Below are 17,530 nucleotides of genomic sequence, written 5' to 3'. Positions count from 1 at the left end.
GGGGGCCTTCCATCGTCTCAAGGTGTGTAGGTATAACGCCAATTGTTCAGCTATACCCTCCACCACCTGACAAGTCACGTGGGCTTCCCAATGGATTTGGGTTTTCGGCAAACCAGAGGCATGTTGAAAGGCAAACACCGTCTTGACCATTGTAAGACGTTTCGCTGGCGATTGCACCCAGCGTCATCAGGGGTTAACAGCTCAGCTCTGGCGTGGAAGAGTTCCGTGATCAGGGTCCTTAAGTAGGTTCTGTGATGTCAACAGCACAGTCATGTACGCGATTCAATTAAATAATTCGAGTTATCGGCTGTGTTTGGCTGGTCAGGGTAGTTCAATGAGGCAAATCTGTTCTAACAGTTGGTGATAATAGGCTGTCCGTGATGTGTGGGTAATCTATCTGGAGTTATGCTATTGTGATTCTAGCCAAGTGTTAGAATGCTCTTGCAGATACACCTCGTCGATTGGACTTTAGCCATCTATGTGTGTGCTGCTGCAATTTATTAAATCGTTAAAGTTGATCATCTTAATTTTCACACACAGCGTCTTTACATAACCAACTGTTATTGGATGCTTCTCGTCATGATGAAATGCGCTTCTGTCTCATGTTGTGGTGGTGGTAATAATAAAATACAAATACATTTAAAATTGAAGTTCAAGTTTATTGTGTTTGACCAGTTGAGAATTCAAGCAACTCATTTGCACGAGTGGGTGAATGAGTGGGTAAGTGAGTTGGTTAGTTGGTGAGATGGTGGGTAAGTAAATTATTGTGTGAGGTTATAACAGAACAATTCAGACCCTAAATTTCGATTTAAAGCTTTCGTGACTGCAGGGATTCATCTTCTTGGTTATTTCGGTAAAGTCACGAAGAAGGGAAATAATAAAGTAATACAAATAAAACATAATAAAATTCAATTCTCACGACGTTTCGGCCACAACGCAAGCAGCCGTCCTCAGGTGAAGAACAGCGCTGTCGGAAAGACAGCGTCCGACTTTACCGAAAGAACCAATAAGAGAAATTCAGACCCTATTGGTCACCCCGTGCTCCTTATAAATCTCAACGTTCATCCGTGCAAAGTTCCATCACAATGGAGAAACACAAACAAATTGACAATTTTTTTTCCCGTATTGAAACGGATGTACGCCGTATGGACCTGAAAACTCGATTTCCCCTCTACAAGAACACGGGTACACCGTATGTGTTGACACGGTATGTCATTGCCCTCCCTCAAACCACAATAACCACGACTAAAAACGGACATGGCTCTTCGTGGCAATTAGCAGAGCGGCACAATTAGACCGTGTGATTCATCGCAGATGAGCTCACACCGGCCCACACCTGCAGCGCAAATCGGCTCGGGTGAGATCAGCTCCAGATGTATCGCAACACCTGTCAACCCATACGGTTTACCCCGCATTCTTGCGCAGGGAAATCGAGTTAATGCGTTTCAATGCGGGAACATTATTTTGTCATTGTTTTTTTCTCCATCGTGATGGAACTTTGCAAGAATGAACGTTGAGATGTATAAGGAGCACGGGGTGACCAATAAAGTCGGGATTGATCTGTAATGAGGGGTTTGTCTGTGACAAGGGGTTGACAGGTATGTAGTAGCAGAGGTGTGGACTCGAGTCATGTGACTTGGACTCGAGTCAGACTCGAGTCATGAATTTGATGACTTGCGACTCGACTTGGACTTGCATAACAATGACTTTGTCCCACCTATGAGATGTGGACTCGAGTCATGTGACTTGGACTCGAGTCAGACTCGAGTCATGAATTTGATGACTTGCGACTCGACTTGGACTTGCATAACAATGACTTTGTCCCACCTCTGTGTAGTAGTGTTGTGTATAGTAGTGTATAGTGTAGTGTATAGTATCAACACATTCGTCAATAACACCGCCTTAAAAGAAAATAGAGTACACCACCATACGGTGTTGTTAGTGAACGTGTTAAGTTGTTTGTGTGCGACACGGCACTATCGCACATACGGCACTGTGTGTGTGTGACACACACACTGTGACACACACACACAGTGTGTATGTGACACACACACGGCACTGTGTGACACACACACACTGTGTGTGACACACACACACTGTGTGTGACACACACACACTCTGACACACACACGGCACTGTGTGTGTGACACCCACACACTGTGACACATACACACAGTGTGTGTATGTGACACACACGGCACTGTGAGACACACACACTGTGTGATACACACACACTGTGACACACAGTGCCGTGTGTATGTGACACACACACACGGCACAGTGTGACACACACACACGTCACTGTGTGTGACACACACACGACACTGCGTCCCTTCGTTGCCCCCCTCGTGTTTCGTCACGCCGCGGTCACGTGACCGGCACGCCCCGCCCCCCGCGGGGGTCACGTGACGCTGCCGCGCCGGGAGGAAGCGGGCAGCAGCAGCAGCAGCTACAGGAATGGAGGCGCTCGTTCGCGTAACCTCCTTCAGGCAGGAGGGCGCGGACGCGGAGAGGGCAGCCTCCTCCTCCTCCTCGTCGTCCCCCTACACGGTGAGGCGAGCAGCAGCAGCGGCGGCGGCGGCTGTAGGAGGAGGAGGGATGAGAGAGAGCGGAGAGACGGAGGCTGAGGCCGAGCCTTAGAGGAGCAGGCCTCACCCGCCCGCCCCGCACAGGCCCAGGGCTCGGGGAGGGAGGTCCCCTGGGGTTTCACGCATGGCGCAATGTGGGATCACGCGGGGGGTGCGGTCAGATTGTGGTGGTGTGTTCAAGTCGTGGTGTGGTCAGGTGGTGGTGTGGTCACGTGGTGGTGTGTTTAGGTGGTGGTGTGTTTAGGTGGTGGTGTGTTTAGGTGGTGGTGTGTTTAGGTGGTGGTGTGTTTAGGTCGTGGGGTGTTTAGGTCGTGGGGTGTTCAGGTAGTGTGGTCACGTGGTGGTTTGGTCACGTGTTGGTGTGTTCAGGTCATGGTGTGTTCAAGTGGTGGTGTGTTCAGGTCGTGGTGTGGTGGTGTGGTCACGTGGTGTGTTCAGGTGGTGGTGTGTTAAGGTCGTGGTGTGGTCACGTGGTGGTGTGTTCAGGTGGTGGTGTGTTCAGGTGGTGGTGTGGTCACGTGGTGGTGTTGTCACGTGGTGGTGTGTTCAGGTGGTGGTGTGGTCACGTGGTGGTGTGTTCAGGTAGTGGTGTGGTCACGTGGTGGTGTGTTCAAGTGGTGGTTTGTTCAGGTCGTGGTGTGGAGAAGGTCGGGACGTGGTGTCTGGTCAAAACGTGGTGTGTGTGATCGAGGTGTGGTGTAGTCGGGTTGTAGTGTGGTCAAGTTGACATGGTCGGGATATGGTGTCGTCGGGATGTGGTGTAGTCTGGTTGTAGTGTGGTCGGAACGTGGGGTGCTCAGGTTGTGATGTGGTCAGCTTGTTGTGGTTGGAGGATACGTGGTGTGTTTGGGGCTTGGTGTGGTCACATTGTGTGTGATTGCGATTGGTGTGGTCACATTGTGGTGTGATTGCGCTTGCTTTGGTCATATAGTTTTTTGGTCGGGGCGTGGTGTGGCAGATTTATGGTGTGGTCAGATTGTGGGGTGTTTGAAAAAGCTTGGGTGTGGTCAGATTTGTGTGATGATGGTGGGGATGTGGCCCGGTAGAGCAAGTGGGTTCCTCATTTGGCTATCGCGGGTATTGAGCGATATTCCTTGCACGTCTGACATGTCAACTATCTTTAAAAAACAACTTTTAGCAGGTAAGGCCCATTGAGCTATATATTGTAGCACTTTTTCAGAACCGACCTGGCCACAAATGATAGCGTATTGAAGTGGTTTATCAGATGGAAATGTGTAGCAGCCAAATATACTAAATACGCGTGTTTATAAATGTGGAGGGACAAACTGGAGGAGCTGTAGATACAACCACATGACCTCAGGGAAAACATGGAAACTCCAAATCTACAGGCGTCGGGGTTGGGATTGAACCCACGACCTCAAACCCATGACCTCGAGGTAGTTAACGTCTCTCCACCGCGGTGCCCCTTGCATACCTTCAGAATCAACGTACGCTAAGAGTATGTGGCTGCTATAAGTTTCCACGTGATAAGCCACTTCGTTGAGCTACCGTTTGTGGCCAGGTCGCTTCTGAAATGAGTTATACGTTATAGCTCAGCCTTACCTGGTAAAATAAAAATAGTTCAAATAGTTTTGTCCAGGCACTGGTTTTGAGAGCCACAAATGTGTTGCAGTTTCATGGAATTTCCTCGACAGTATAAAACATTACAGTTCCTGTACATGTCAGTATATACTGTAATTCAATAAGGACTGTCAATATAACTACAAAACGGACCGCTGTTATGCTGTGTAAATAGTGCATCAACGCATATTGGTCATCCAATAATCGGTGACAAGTTGTGTCTCACAGCCAGACTGGGTGAACGAAGAGGCCCTTGCTCCAGTGATATTTAAATCACGTACACGTAATTGTTTGCTGGGCTGACGCTGCCAAACTGACTACACGTGTGAGTTAGCATGCGGTGTTGGGTGGCCGACCAGGGATCGAACCCCGGACCTCAGACGTGTGCCGGTTTCTGACGCACGACGGGGTTACTCCAACGTGATTCGTGACTCGCTGCCCGCTCCGAGCCTGGATGGGCCTGTCGCTGACGGCGCGCGCGCTTCGCAGGTCTTCAAGGTGGAGGTGACCATGAACGGCAGGAAGCACTTTCTGGAGAAGCGCTACAGCGAGTTCCACGCACTGCACAAGCAGGCAAGGCTCCCTCCTCCTCGCAGTGAGAACCGCCACGCTCTCTCCAGCCTCCACACGGGGACCCCGCGTTTGCACAACTGAGACGCATTCACGCCGAGACACTCGCCCGTCGTCCCCCAGGTGTGAGCGCCACGGCTCGACGGACGCACAACCAGTGTGGAGCCGATCTACGGTCTGGGTTTCCATTGTACGAGTAACGCACATGCAGGCACACAAATGTGATCCCGGTTTTTGGGACTCCTGAACTCAACTGGGTACAGGCTGTGAGCACGTGTGCCATGGCTGAACCTGCTGTTGTAGAGTTTTCTCCGCAGATTTCATTCAGCTAGGGCTGGTGGGGGCGTCTCGAGGAACATGTGACCCCAACAAGTTCTCCCTGTGCTACCCCACCCCCCCCCCGCCTTTTTCCGTCAGCTCAAGAAAGTCATTAAAACCCCAGAGTTCCCACCGAAGCACGTGAGGAATTGGGTTCCTAAAGTCTTGGAGCAGAGGCGGCAAGGGCTGGAGTATTACCTGCAGGTAGGCAGCGACGGCACGGGCTGCACAGTGTGGTGCGCGCCCGCCGCACGCACATCCACCCACCGGTCCACCCGCCCAACTGCCCGCTGGCCCACTCGCCAGGCCACCCCACCCATCCAAGCAACCACCCACTCACCGAGGGTGCGTGCGCCCTTTTAACACAATTGTCGTTTTTTTCCTCCAAGGGAATTCTGTATGAGAACGAAGAGCTGCCCAAGGTCTTACTGGAGTTTCTCAGCATCCGGCACCTGCCCTCGATTCATAAGGCCGACAGCTACGAGTATGTCCAGAGCGCTGCGCACACGCCCACAGATGCACCGCAGCCAGTGGCATTGTCACGATATTATCAGCTCAGGGGGTGTGGCAATCGGTCAGGTGGGGCCCCCAATATTTGATTTTGTCTCTTCGTACAGTCGCACCTCGGCTATATATCGTGGCTCCTCTTGCCAAATCACCGAATGCGTTTTTGTTTTTTACACTGTTGTTGAAAATATATCTCATGTTTTTATTGGGTTATATCGCGTAAATATAAATGTGTCGTTAAACCCGCCACCACCCGACACAGCCAATTAGTAATGTTTATCACGTAAACAAAACGTGCCAATTCGTTACTAGCTCAGCATACCGGTGTGTTGGAGAGTAAACCCACAAAATTTACAATTCGAGTACAACGTTTTGGCAGTAATTACAACCAGCATCGTCAGGTGACAGCCAAAGTTGTAGAGAAATCCTCCTGTTTCGGTCTTAAATCCTCTTGTTTCATTCTTAAAAGGTGGTGGCGGGTTTAACTACACGTTTTTATTTACGCGATTTAACCCAAAAAAATATCTTGTGGATAATATTGGTCGTGAAAGCCTACGTGTTAAAATATCTCACGCTGGGTGTCAAGAGGGCCCCAGATCATAGCTTTGGCCACCAGGGGGGGCGCCAAGGTACCCCCTGCCTGCCCCACTCTCGCTACGCGACTGACCCGAGCCCAGACTCCTGTATGTGCGATTCCAATTGAGTGATTTGCAGGTCATTTTCGCAGGATTGGGGATGTTTTGGCCACTATACCACTTACAGTGTGTCATTAGAGGTCGCAAACGGGTTTTGATTCCTTACCCATACCCATACCCGGCCGCACCAGGGTCACAAACGGGTACCCGTACCCTACCCGATACCCGGCTACCCGTACCCGGCCGGGTATCGTGTACCCGATTGCGACCTCTGCAGTGTGTGTGTCTGGTTTTAACCCCTTTCGGAGGAAACTGGAAAACCCAGAGGAATCCCATGCAGAACAGGGGCAGAACATGCAAATACCCACACAGAAAGGGTGGCCAAGTTGGGAATCGAACCCAGGCCCCTTCTTGTTGTGAGGCGCGAGTGTCGCCTCTGCGCTGCCGCCCTTCTGCCCGTTTTCCCATTCCCACCCAGTTCTGCTTACTGGAACGAATGGAGCAGTGTACACCAAAAGTTGAACACCACCCATTGTCTGCCTTATAAAGATAGATAAACAAAAAAAACTCTGCCTTAGATAAAAAAGAGCCATGTTCTCTCCACTGCCACATAAAGGCCTCCCTATGTTTGTCTACATCGGTGCCAATAAGCGGTGAGTGTGACGGAGTTTTTTTTTCTTTTCAGCTCCTTGGACGATCTCGATTCAGAAGAGCCGAGGTGAGACCGGAGTGTTAATGGCGATAATTCCAAACGGGTTACGGAGTGATCCCACTGAGCGAGGCATTGCTGCGTGACAATTGCCACGCTGGATCGTCGGCAAGTGCCAGTGGGCATTAAGACCCACTCGGTGTCGTCTTTCACTAAGAGCCGAGCGGCAGGATTGGCGGCAGTGATGACACTGATCTCGCGCGCTTTTCTGCGTCTTTGGCGTTTGTGTGTTCTCCTCCCGGGTTTTCTGGTTTCCTCTGATAGCTAAAAATAAAATCACACACTGCAACTGGTATTGGCCAAACATCCCCAATGCTGAACACTTACTTGAAAGTTAATCAATTGTGATCGCACATGGCAGCAGCGTCGCTTCGCTCCTGTAAAAAACGTGGCAGGACGCTCCCTGAAAAGGAGTCTTGAGACTCAGTGAGGCTTTCCTGGGTAAACAAGAGTAAATAATATTCTTAGGTTTTTTCGGTAAAGTCACGTAGGTAAAAAATTAAAATTAATAAAAGTAAAATAAAATAAAAATCACGACGTTTCGGAGGCAACACAAGCTTCCGTCTTCAGGTGGAACCGTCACAGCACGATAGCTGTATCAAGTAAATAAAACGGGTGACTGGCCGAAGGCACACGAGTGGGCGGCGCAACTATTGATCATTTCCCTCGCCGGTGCAGAGGGTTTTTTCACACCTTAAGAATCAAATTTGCAAATCACATTTGCAAATGTAGCTGTACCCAGCACTAAAGCATTGGTTACCCCAGCCTGTAATGTACTACTGGGACCGAATGCGTGCAATGTCCTTCTGCTAAAGACTGAATGTGTTAAAATCTCCCGGTCGAAAACCTTTCCATCTGGCACCCAATTAGCGCAGCTTAGAGATGCTTGTGTTGTGGCCGCGTGCCGTGTCAAATGGAGGCCCACAGGCCGACGAGGGTTTCCCCACTTGTGCCTTACGCCACCGCGACGTAGCGCGGTGCGACGCGTGGAGCTGGGTCGCGGTGACGACGCGGTTGCCTGCGCTGGCCGTGTTCCCCCACAGCAGGCTCTGCCACCAGCCGGTGCTGGCCTACTCCCGGGACCCGTACGTGCTGCCGGCCATGTCGGGTGAGTACCTCACTCGCCTTGACCCGCACTCCTCACCTCCTGCTCCTAACCTCCCGCTCCTCACCAAACGCGCCACACCCGACACTCCTCACCACCCACTCCACACCCAACGCGCCACACTCGGCGCTTCTCACCCGACACCCAACACTCCACACGCACCTCACCTCCCACTCGTCACCCTCCCACTCCTCACCTCCTGCTCCTAACCTCCCGCGCCTCACCTCCCGCTCCTCACCAAACGCGCCACACCCGACACTCCTCACCACCCACTCCACACCCAACGCGCCACACTCGGCGCTTCTCACCCGACACCCGACACGCCACACGCACCTCACCACCCACTCGTCACTCTCCCACTCCTCACCTCCTGCTCCTCACCTCCCGCGCCTCACCTCCCGCTCCTCACCAAACGCGCCACACCCGACACTCCTCACCACCCACTCCACACCCAACGCGCCACACTCGGCGCTTCTCACCTGACACCCGACACGCCACACGCACCTCACCACCCACTCGTCACTCTCCCACTCCTCACCTCCTGCTCCTCACCTCCCGCTCCTCACCTCCCACTCCTCACCTCCCACCCACCATTGCGCGGTCCTCCATGGTGCACGGCCCCCTCCAGAGGCGCTCCACGGCCCGCGTCTCTCCGCAGTGACACGCGTCGGTGTCCTCCGAGTGGCCCTGCTGCTGCTCTATTTAAGACCGGGAGCCAGAGCAGAGCCTCACCATTCTGGCGAATTTCCCGATGATGCTGGATGCAATTACCAGCGAAACGTCGTACTCAGAAATTTTTTTTTTGTAAATGTCGTGGTTTCACGCTTCAACACACCGGTGGGCTAAAGCAGTGAACTATTTGTCTTTTGTCAACGTGACACTTTTTTGCTGATTGGCCGTGTCGGGTGGTGGAGGGTTACGACACATTTATAAATAACGCGATCTAAACCCAAAAACGTTGATTATGAATGGCCCTGCATGTTGACCTTTCGCCTGCCTGCTCAAGTTCGGAGGCGGTTTCAATGTACCCGCGACCCGTTCTCTGCGCCGGTGGCGAGGTTCTTCTCCGCGACGTCGACGGGCCTTTGTGACCCCCCTTGGTTATTGCGGCGAGCAGTGTCCGCCACTTTTCCGCTCGTGTAGCGCTGTCGGTGATGTTAAGCAGCTCCGTTGCAGCCAGGAAGCTTTTCCGTGAATTCGGGTGGCGATACGCCGTGATCGTATCTCTGTGACCGCTTGCCGTATCCGCACGGCGTGACCGCTCTCAAAGACCAATCGCCTTGACCACTCGCCTTGATCACTCGCCGTTGACCGCCTGCCGTTGACCGCCTGCCGTTGACCACCTGCCGTTGACCGCCTGCCTTGACCGCCCGCTGTGATCGTCCGTTTTGACGTCTCGTCAAATCTGCTCACTGTTGACAGTACCAATGGTGATGCCTTTTCCCACCACAGAGGGCCTCCCCAACATCGTGGTGGACGGTGTTCTGCAAGGCCTGTCCCTGCCGCCCATACAGCAAAGGTGATGGCGACCCCACGACACAGCTTCTCATCAGCAAGCGCCTCTTGCCTCTCAATCCGACACTGGAGCGCTTGCGTGTCTGCACCGTCACTCACTCGCCACTCCCTCTGGGCAAGTGAGCGAGCGCGTGCACTGACCCTGTGATCTGCATCACGTAATGTTTGTAACGGCAGCTATATAGTACGGGTGGGGTGGGGTTGTTTGTTTTTATTTCAACCTTGTATCCACATACGGCATATCATTTACACAGCATTAATATATTACGGAATAGACGTGTCTACCGTAGGTTTTTAAAAAGAAGAATTGAAAGTTAAACATATTATGAGACCTTGTTGATAGTCTTACTTGAAGCATTTAATGGAGATTAAAGCGAGCTTTGAAATCATAAGTACATAGCAAGAGCTGCATGAAGGACACTTTAAATGTAAACTTGGCATTAACATACAGTTATAGTAATCATCGTAATGCGTGTGTGCTGTTGCATAGGTGTGACAATCACAGGGATGGCTGCGCTGCTTGGCTTAGGATTACAGTAAGTCCTCGTTTAACACGGTAGATGCGGTTCTGAAAACTGCCGCGATAAGTGGAATACGCGTGAAGATAATTTTTTTGATCATAAATAAAGTAGTAACAATAAAGTTTGGCGACATGTACGATGTACTACGGACGCCCGGTGAGATGGCGGCACAAATAGCTTGAGGGCTGTTCGCCGCCGCGTTACTGTATCGTTCCGCTTGATGTATTCCTCCGCTCAGCGCGCAGCTCAAGAAAGTAGTTCATCGTCGAGCGTGTTACAAAACAAACACGTTCCTTCGGAGTGGGCAGGTAGGAACTTGGTTGGACAGCGCATTCGTGCGATCCGTGTCACGCGGCGCGTCACGTGGTGCGGAGCCCGCCCGAAGCGCTCTATGAAATACAAAAAGGTGGGCGTGGCTATGCACGACAGACGGACAGACAAATAATCCCTGGTGGGCATTGTGGAACTGTTGTTCCTACCTGTAAAAAGGCATTGCCTAATGAAAGGAGCTGCGCTATAGCGAAAACGCGGTGTGCGCGCAAACGTTAAGCGAGGACTTGGCGTACGTTCCTGTCCCCAACCAAACGTAAACCCATCAAAACGACTCGGCGAAGCAGACGAATCGGTGCTGGAGTCGTGTTTCCGGCGCTGTGTTTGCGGCAGATGGAAAAAACTCGTCGGTGGGAACACACAAAGAGACCGATTACAGTTTTGTGGCAGTATTTTCTGCATGGCTGTGGCCTGCTGATGATTGAATAGTCGTAGTGAAATCTGCACTCTCTTGCCATGGAGGAGGACATAGAGGGCTTGTACTGCGCTGATGGTCACTAATGTAGGGCGAAACCCAGTACGCGATAGGTCGTGTTGTATTTACCACCATGACATTTTAACAAGGCCGCACATTCTGGTGGCTGAGAACCCAAGAAAATGCTGCTATGCAGCCTGATCCTCGTCAAGGAACATAAACTACGATCATCCTCGCAGTAGCGGTTTTTGGCTAACCATAGAACAAAGATGGTCGCTGCATCGCGCGCTTTCAGATGCGCTTCTGTGGCCATTCGGAACGCTCTTCCGATATGAGGAAGACACTGGAGATATGCACTTTTAAAATCTCGTTGAAAACTCTTTTCTTTAGAACTGATTTTTACGTTCAGTTTGCTGCCCTTCCCCCGCACCTCGGATTTGCACGGTTGGCTACGTACGGTGCGAAAGACGTTCAACATATATACGTATATGCACGCATACATACTCGCACCGGGCTGGCAAAGTGCACTGCGTTGTTGGTTTGCCCACAGCAGAGGTCGCAAACGGGTTTTGATTCCTTACCCGTACCTGTACCCGGACGCACCAGGGTCGCAAACGGGTACCCGTACTCGTACCCGGCCGTACCCGTACCCTACGGGTATCGGGTACCTGATTGCGACCTCTGGGATGAAGCCATGTTGCAGGCGCGGGTGGGTTGATTCTAGGAACTTGAATTGTGAGAAGAGACAAGACGTTGGGAATGAGTGACAAACAGTTACTCACCAGTGACTCACGGTCTACCCATACCCGGCCGCACCAGGGTCGCAAACGGCTACCCGTACCCGGCCGGGTACGGGTAGCCGGGTATCGGATAGGGTACGGGTATCGAGTACCCGGTTGTGACCTCTGGCCCACAGCGAGTGACGGGGGGTGCCAATGGTGCTGTAGCTGCGGGGAGTTGGACGTGACATCCCCTCTTGCGCCTGCAGTTTTGTCCAAAAACGACGCGTCGTCTGTGACGGCTCCGAAAAGTTAAACTGTTACCTGCATGCTTTATTGATGTTTATACTTTATTAACAATGTACATTTACGTCACCTCGAGGGCTCCTCTTGTTTTTCAAAACGACCCATCGAGCTGTTTTGGTGTCGACTGTTGGTGATGCTTACTACTGACTTTGCTGCTGACTGTGCTTGGAACAGTGTGCCAGTGAGTGAGGCAATGGTCACTTACCAAGTGGAGCACACGCGCCAACGCGTTTCACTCGCCACGTCTCGCAGGATTTCGCCAGGCTACAGAGTGAACATTGAATTTACTCGATAGGTCAACACTACGAGCCGAGATTTGCACATTAATGGGACAAGGATCACTGTGGCCTGGCTAGGTGTGCAGTGTTGGGATGGTGGAAGGTGGTGGTGTGCGTTGTAGGGAAGCGGCTGCAAGGCTGCGGAAGGATTCGGGTGTCGATTGCTGTCCGACACGGGCTCTGGGAGACTTCTCATCGTCGCCCGCAAGCTCGCTGCTGTTAACACTACCGCATGTTTGTAAACGTGAGAGACTGCTGCCCTTGACACCGTTTTGAAGCGGGCAATATTGCTTGTGCTGTTATACGCAGAGCAAATCGAGGGTCGGTGTGTCAATGGACACTCGGCGGTTCCAAATGAGGTCAACGGCGTCTAACTAAACTTTCCCACTTGCGAATGAAAATCAAAATTACGTTCACGGAAGCAGGGCCATGCATTGGCCTGGGATAAATCAAACTAAACTGGAAGTATTACAGCTGACACTAACGTCGCGAAGTGTGCTCCCTCCTCCCTCCCTCCCCCGTCCTCCCCCCCCTCCTCTCTCCCCCCTCCTCCCTACCCCCCCCTCCTCCCTCCCCCCTCCTCCTCCCTCCCCCCTCCTCCTCTCTCCCCCCTCCTCCCTACCCCCCCCCCTCCTCCCTCCCCCCTCCTCCCTCTCCCCTCCTCCTCCCTCTCCCCTCCTTACCCCCTCTTCCTCCCTCTCCCCTCCTCCCTCCCCCTCCTTCTCCTTACCCTCTCTTCCTCCCTCCCCCTCCTCCCTCCTTCCCCCCTCCTCCCTCCCTCCCTCCCCCCTCCTCTCTCCCCCCTCCTACCTCCCCCTCCTCCTTACCCTCTCTTCCTCCCTCCCCCCTCCTTCCCCCCTCCTCCTCCTCCCTCCCCCTCCTCCTCCTTACCCCCTCTTCCTCCCTCCTACCCCCCCTCCTCCTCCCTCGCCCCTCCCTCCCCCATCCTCCTCCCTCCCCCCTCCTCCTTACCCCCTCTTCCTCCCTCCCCCTCCCTCCCCCCTTCCATTGCGTGCCGAATGGCCCATTATGCAGCTGAGAATACCAATGGGACAGCATTGGCCCGAAAGGGTCCTGTTGTTGGTCAAGTTGTTCACCTTTTAATTTCAGAAAATACAATTTTACCTTTGCGTTGTATTGAACGCCTTTATAGGAATGTCGATGTAATGATAATGACACATTGTAGGACAGACGTGATTGTCTTGTTTTCTGCCCGTTCATACACGATGATGCGTATTATTTGATGCAACATACTATGCCCTCGAGTCACAGAGCACTGTTAAAAAGAGTCCTCGGAACTCACTGAATATATTATTTAAAACGAAAATGTCACGTGTCATAACACGCCTTCGTGTAAATGCAATAAAAGCAAAATGCTGTTATGACATTCAGAGTGTGCGCGTTCCTCAACGCAGTCCGGTGCGCGTGTGGTCCGTTCAACCCACGACTCGTCACCTGCTGCAGTTGCTGTTGCTGCAGTTGCAGCAGTTGCTGCAGTTGCTGCTGCTGCAGTTGCTGCAGTTGCAGCAGTTGCTGCTGCTGCAGTTGCTGCTGCTGCAGTTGCTGCTGCTGCTGCAGTTGCTGCTGCAGTTGCTGCTGCTGCTGCAGTTGCTGCTGCTGCAGCTGCTGCTGCAGTTGCAGCTGCTGCTGCAGTTGCAGCTGCTGCTGCAGTTGCAGCTGCTGCTGCAGTTGCAGCTGCTGCTGCAGTTGCAGCTGCTGCTGCAGTTGCAGCTGCTGCTGCAGTTGCAGCTGCTGCTGCAGTTGCTGCTGCTGCTGCAGTTGCTGCTGCACCGTGCCCAGTGCAGTGCGTTCTCTCTGCTGTACCGCTTCCCAAACGCCAGTCGGCGCTACCCACCACCACCACCACTACCGTGCTCATGCCTCTCCGCGTTCGTCAACGTACTCCTCCCCCCCTTCAAATACAAATTAACTCGTTCCACGCCTCACTCGCCCGATGATTGTTAAACACGTCCCACCTGACGCGCTAAGCAATTCACTCTCCCCGCGTTAATAGAGCAGATTCCATTTTTCTTTGAGATGAGTGCGCGTGTGTCCCTAGGTCAACTCAACCTCAAATGTTTCAAGTTTTCAAGTTTCATTTATTAGGTATAGCCCTGTGAGCCATTCGGCTCTTGAATCGGGTGCAACCGCAACAAACAAAAAAACAAAAACATGAACAAGAAAACATGTTAAAGTGACTAATGTGCAAACAGAAAATCCAAGAAAAGACAGCAAAAATTGCAGAAAAAGCACCGTACACCAACACTGTGCAAAAATCCCAGTGGGATGCAAGTCAAACAACAACAACCACAAGACAACTTAGATTAAGGCCATCAGTCTAACTCTGTACAAACAAACATGGCCAAACCGAAAAACTTTTCAAAAATCACCAAAATAAAGCCATAAAAGCAATGAAACAGTGATCATAGGAACAAATGAGTACCTGGTGCGGTGTGTAAACATCACCACTGGAGAGACAAAGGCGGTCGGGCGTTGTGCTTGCCACCCATCCCCATAGAAAACTAACCGTGCTGCTGACACAGGCAAAACCAATGTTAATGATTTTGCTCACCTGCCAATACTGGACATCTGTGAAAAATAACTTCATAGCTCATCGGGTTCTTCCAGTCTGACTAAAGATTCTGATTTATTAGCCAATGCTCACGTCTGCTCCCCCCCCTCTACCTGCGCCCAGACTCAGTTGGTACGGTCCAAAATCATAACAGAAGATTGCTGTAACTTAATGTCTTAATCTCGCGTAATCCTGCCGCTTATGTAACCCTATGAACGTTGCACGCGTCACAGCGATGGTATGGTAGTTATGTGTGTTGAACCTCTTTCGCACCGTACGTAACTAACCGTGCTAATCGGGGGAAGGACAACACACCGTGTCAACCCACGCGGTTCACCCCGTATTTTTGTGCAGGGAAATTGAGTTTTTAGGTCCATACGGCGTACAGCCGTTTCAAAAAAAAGTTATTCGTCTATTTGTTTGTGTTTCTCCCTTGTGATGGGACTTTGTATGGACGAACGTTGAGATGTATTAGGGCACGGGATGACCAATAAGGTCTGAGTTGGTCTCTAATAAGGATGGGCACCACTAAGTGTCAAGGCAGAACACAATGGAGGATTGGGGTCTACCTGCAATAGGGGAAGCGGGTGATGAAAATCAGATCACTGTTAGTGTGGCCGGCTAGGGACCCCCCCCACCAACCCCACCAAACCCGCGGAGGGTTCAAGTTCATTTATTAGGTATAGCCCTGTGAGCCATTCGGCTCTTGAATCGGGTGCAACCGCAACAAACAAAAAACAAACATGAAAAAAAACATCTTAAAGTGAATATGTGACTAAGTGCAAACAGAAAATCCAAGAAAAGACAGCAAAATATTGCAGAAAAAAACCGTACACCAACGCTGTGTGCAAAAATCCCAGTGGGATGCAAGTCAAACAAGAACAACAACAACCACAAGACAACTTAGATTAAGGCCCATCAGTCTAACTCTGTACTACAACAAACAAACATGGCTAAACCAATACACTTTTCGAAATCACCAAAATAAAGCTATGAGGGTGAGTCGAGGAAGACCCCAGTGATATTTGCTTGCGAGCTCCAGCCAGCAGGGAGCAGGAGCGGTCCCCGAAAACCTCACAGCGTCTCAGCTTGGACACGCGGTGGGGGAGCAGGGGAAGGGCAGAGGAGCGCAGGCCGGGGTTGGGCCCACGGCTTTCTTGTGAATATAGCCCAAAAGTGGGTGGTAAACGCCATCTCTCAGGCTAAAGGTGCCTTTTAAGGGTGTGTGTGTGTGTGTTCGGGGGTCTATTAATTGAGGATCACAAGGCATCCGGATCACCCTGTTATATGATACAACAAAAGATCCTTTCTTTACTCGGGAAAGCATCTTCCGAGATTCAAGACTGCTCTTCAAGAGGGCCCTGCCACGTTCTGGATGTTTGGTCAATTGCATCGACGAATTGCTCGTTGTCGGAAATTGCTGAACAATCCGTTGCTGTACGTTACTTCTATGCTCCCGCGCCTTCAACCCCTAACCCTTCTCCGACTTGTCTGTGGTTCGCTCCGCCCCTGAATCTCTCTCTGTCTGTGTCCGAGAGCTGAACCCCGTCTCTCGCATAAACTGCGTTGCGACGTCATTGTATGTCTGTTGAAGGCGAACGATACGGCAAATCCATTCCTCTCGACGAGCTCTACACGATGCGCTCATCAAAGTTTCAAAGTTGTGTTTATTCTGCGCATTCGTCCTCGCTGCTGCGCTTGGATACGACACGACAACAGAACGATCTGCGCCAGGCGGGTCACGGCGTTTATGTGCGCGGTGGGACGGAGTCGCCAAAAAGAAATTCATCAATTACGATTTTGACTTCCGTTCATTCGGGACCCCGGTGTCCCGCCGCCATATCGTCAACTGTTGACAAACAGCTGTGGTTTGCGAATTGCACAGCATCGATCATCCGTGCAGGCAATGACAGACGAATGGGGTGGGGGGGGGAAGGTTGTTGACATTGCATGGGGCCCATGCACGGTCACGATTCTGAGAAACTTGACCGACGAGAGCGACAATTGGGGCTTCTCAAATCTCAGTCGCCTCCCCCCTCCGCTCAACTTGACGGCAGACTCACCGGACCGGTTCAGATGCCCACAGCGACAGCCATGAGCGACCACACGGGGGCCTCATTCCTCGCTCAACATTCTCTGGGAGGTTGAAGTTTGCGGCTTGGTGATCAGTACACGCAAGCCCCATTGTGAGAGGCATACTGGAAATGAGGTGGAACTGGATTCTTTGGCCGCTGGTGGAGAATTTTCAGAATATTTGGCTGCTGCTGCTATACATTTCCGCGTGCTGATAAGCCACTTCGTTGAGCTATTATTTGTGATGGAAAGGTCGCTTCTGGAAGAGAGCTTTTTAGATCAGTGGGCTTTGCCTGGTGAAATAATAAAAAAGTTTAGTTTAGAACAGGTGGCAAGTGACCGGTAGTGACAGCCGTAGCGATAGGTATACTGGATGTGGTGAGTCGGGCACGGTCGCTGACCCGGACAGACTCGATTGAAGGAAGCCCTGGGCGGCACAGACGGGCACTCAATGGAATCATGGTCGATTTTTTTCTCTTTGATAAAATTTCAGCTGAGAAAACGGAGAGAGATGAACACGTGGATTGGAGGACTAGTTGATGCCAGTCGCAATTACTGGCGAAACGTCGTACTCCCATTGTAAATGTCGTGGGTTTACTCTCCAATACACCGGTGTGCTGTACTAGTAACGAATTGGCATGTTTTGTTTATGCGGCAAACCGTGCTAATTGGCTATGTCGGGTGGTGGCGGGTTTAACGACGCATTGATATATTCACGCAATATATAACCTAAAACCCTCTGTTATGGACATAACGTCAAGTTAGAGACATCAAATTGACTCGGGTAG

The 17,530-nt window shown here is 51.5% G+C and overlaps 1 protein-coding gene across 1 annotated transcript; it reads left to right on the top strand.

Moving 5' to 3' along the window:
• The first annotated feature begins 2,399 nt into the window (after positions 1–2,399).
• SNX24 (sorting nexin 24) lies at positions 2,400–12,671 on the top strand. The gene is made up of 7 exons (XM_078881989.1): positions 2,400–2,550; positions 4,659–4,742; positions 5,157–5,261; positions 5,447–5,541; positions 6,885–6,917; positions 7,952–8,016; positions 9,466–12,671. The coding sequence occupies exons 1-7, from the start codon at positions 2,458–2,460 to the stop codon at positions 9,534–9,536; spliced, it is 546 nt and encodes a 181-aa protein (XP_078738115.1). The 5' UTR covers positions 2,400–2,457; the 3' UTR covers positions 9,537–12,671.
• The last annotated feature ends 4,859 nt before the right edge of the window (positions 12,672–17,530 follow it).

Source organism: Lampetra fluviatilis, chromosome 63, assembly GCF_964198595.1.
Source record: "Lampetra fluviatilis chromosome 63, kcLamFluv1.1, whole genome shotgun sequence".
NCBI classification, from domain to species: Eukaryota; Metazoa; Chordata; class Hyperoartia; order Petromyzontiformes; family Petromyzontidae; genus Lampetra; species Lampetra fluviatilis.
Note: the sequence above shows the minus strand (reverse complement) of the source record. Positions and strands in the feature narration are given on the sequence as shown.

What these genes read in the sequence shown, in the direction of transcription:
- SNX24 (XM_078881989.1), top strand. Translation starts at nt 2,458, where the DNA reads ATGGAGGCGCTCGTTCGCGTAACCTCCTTCAGGCAGGAGGGCGCGGAC. An exon ending in CCTCGTCGTCCCCCTACACG is followed by an intron (nt 2,551 to 4,658) that starts GTGAGGCGAGCA and finishes CGCGCTTCGCAG; the next exon opens with GTCTTCAAGGTGGAGGTGAC. An exon ending in CATAAGGCCGACAGCTACGA is followed by an intron (nt 5,542 to 6,884) that starts GTATGTCCAGAG and finishes TTTTCTTTTCAG; the next exon opens with CTCCTTGGACGATCTCGATT.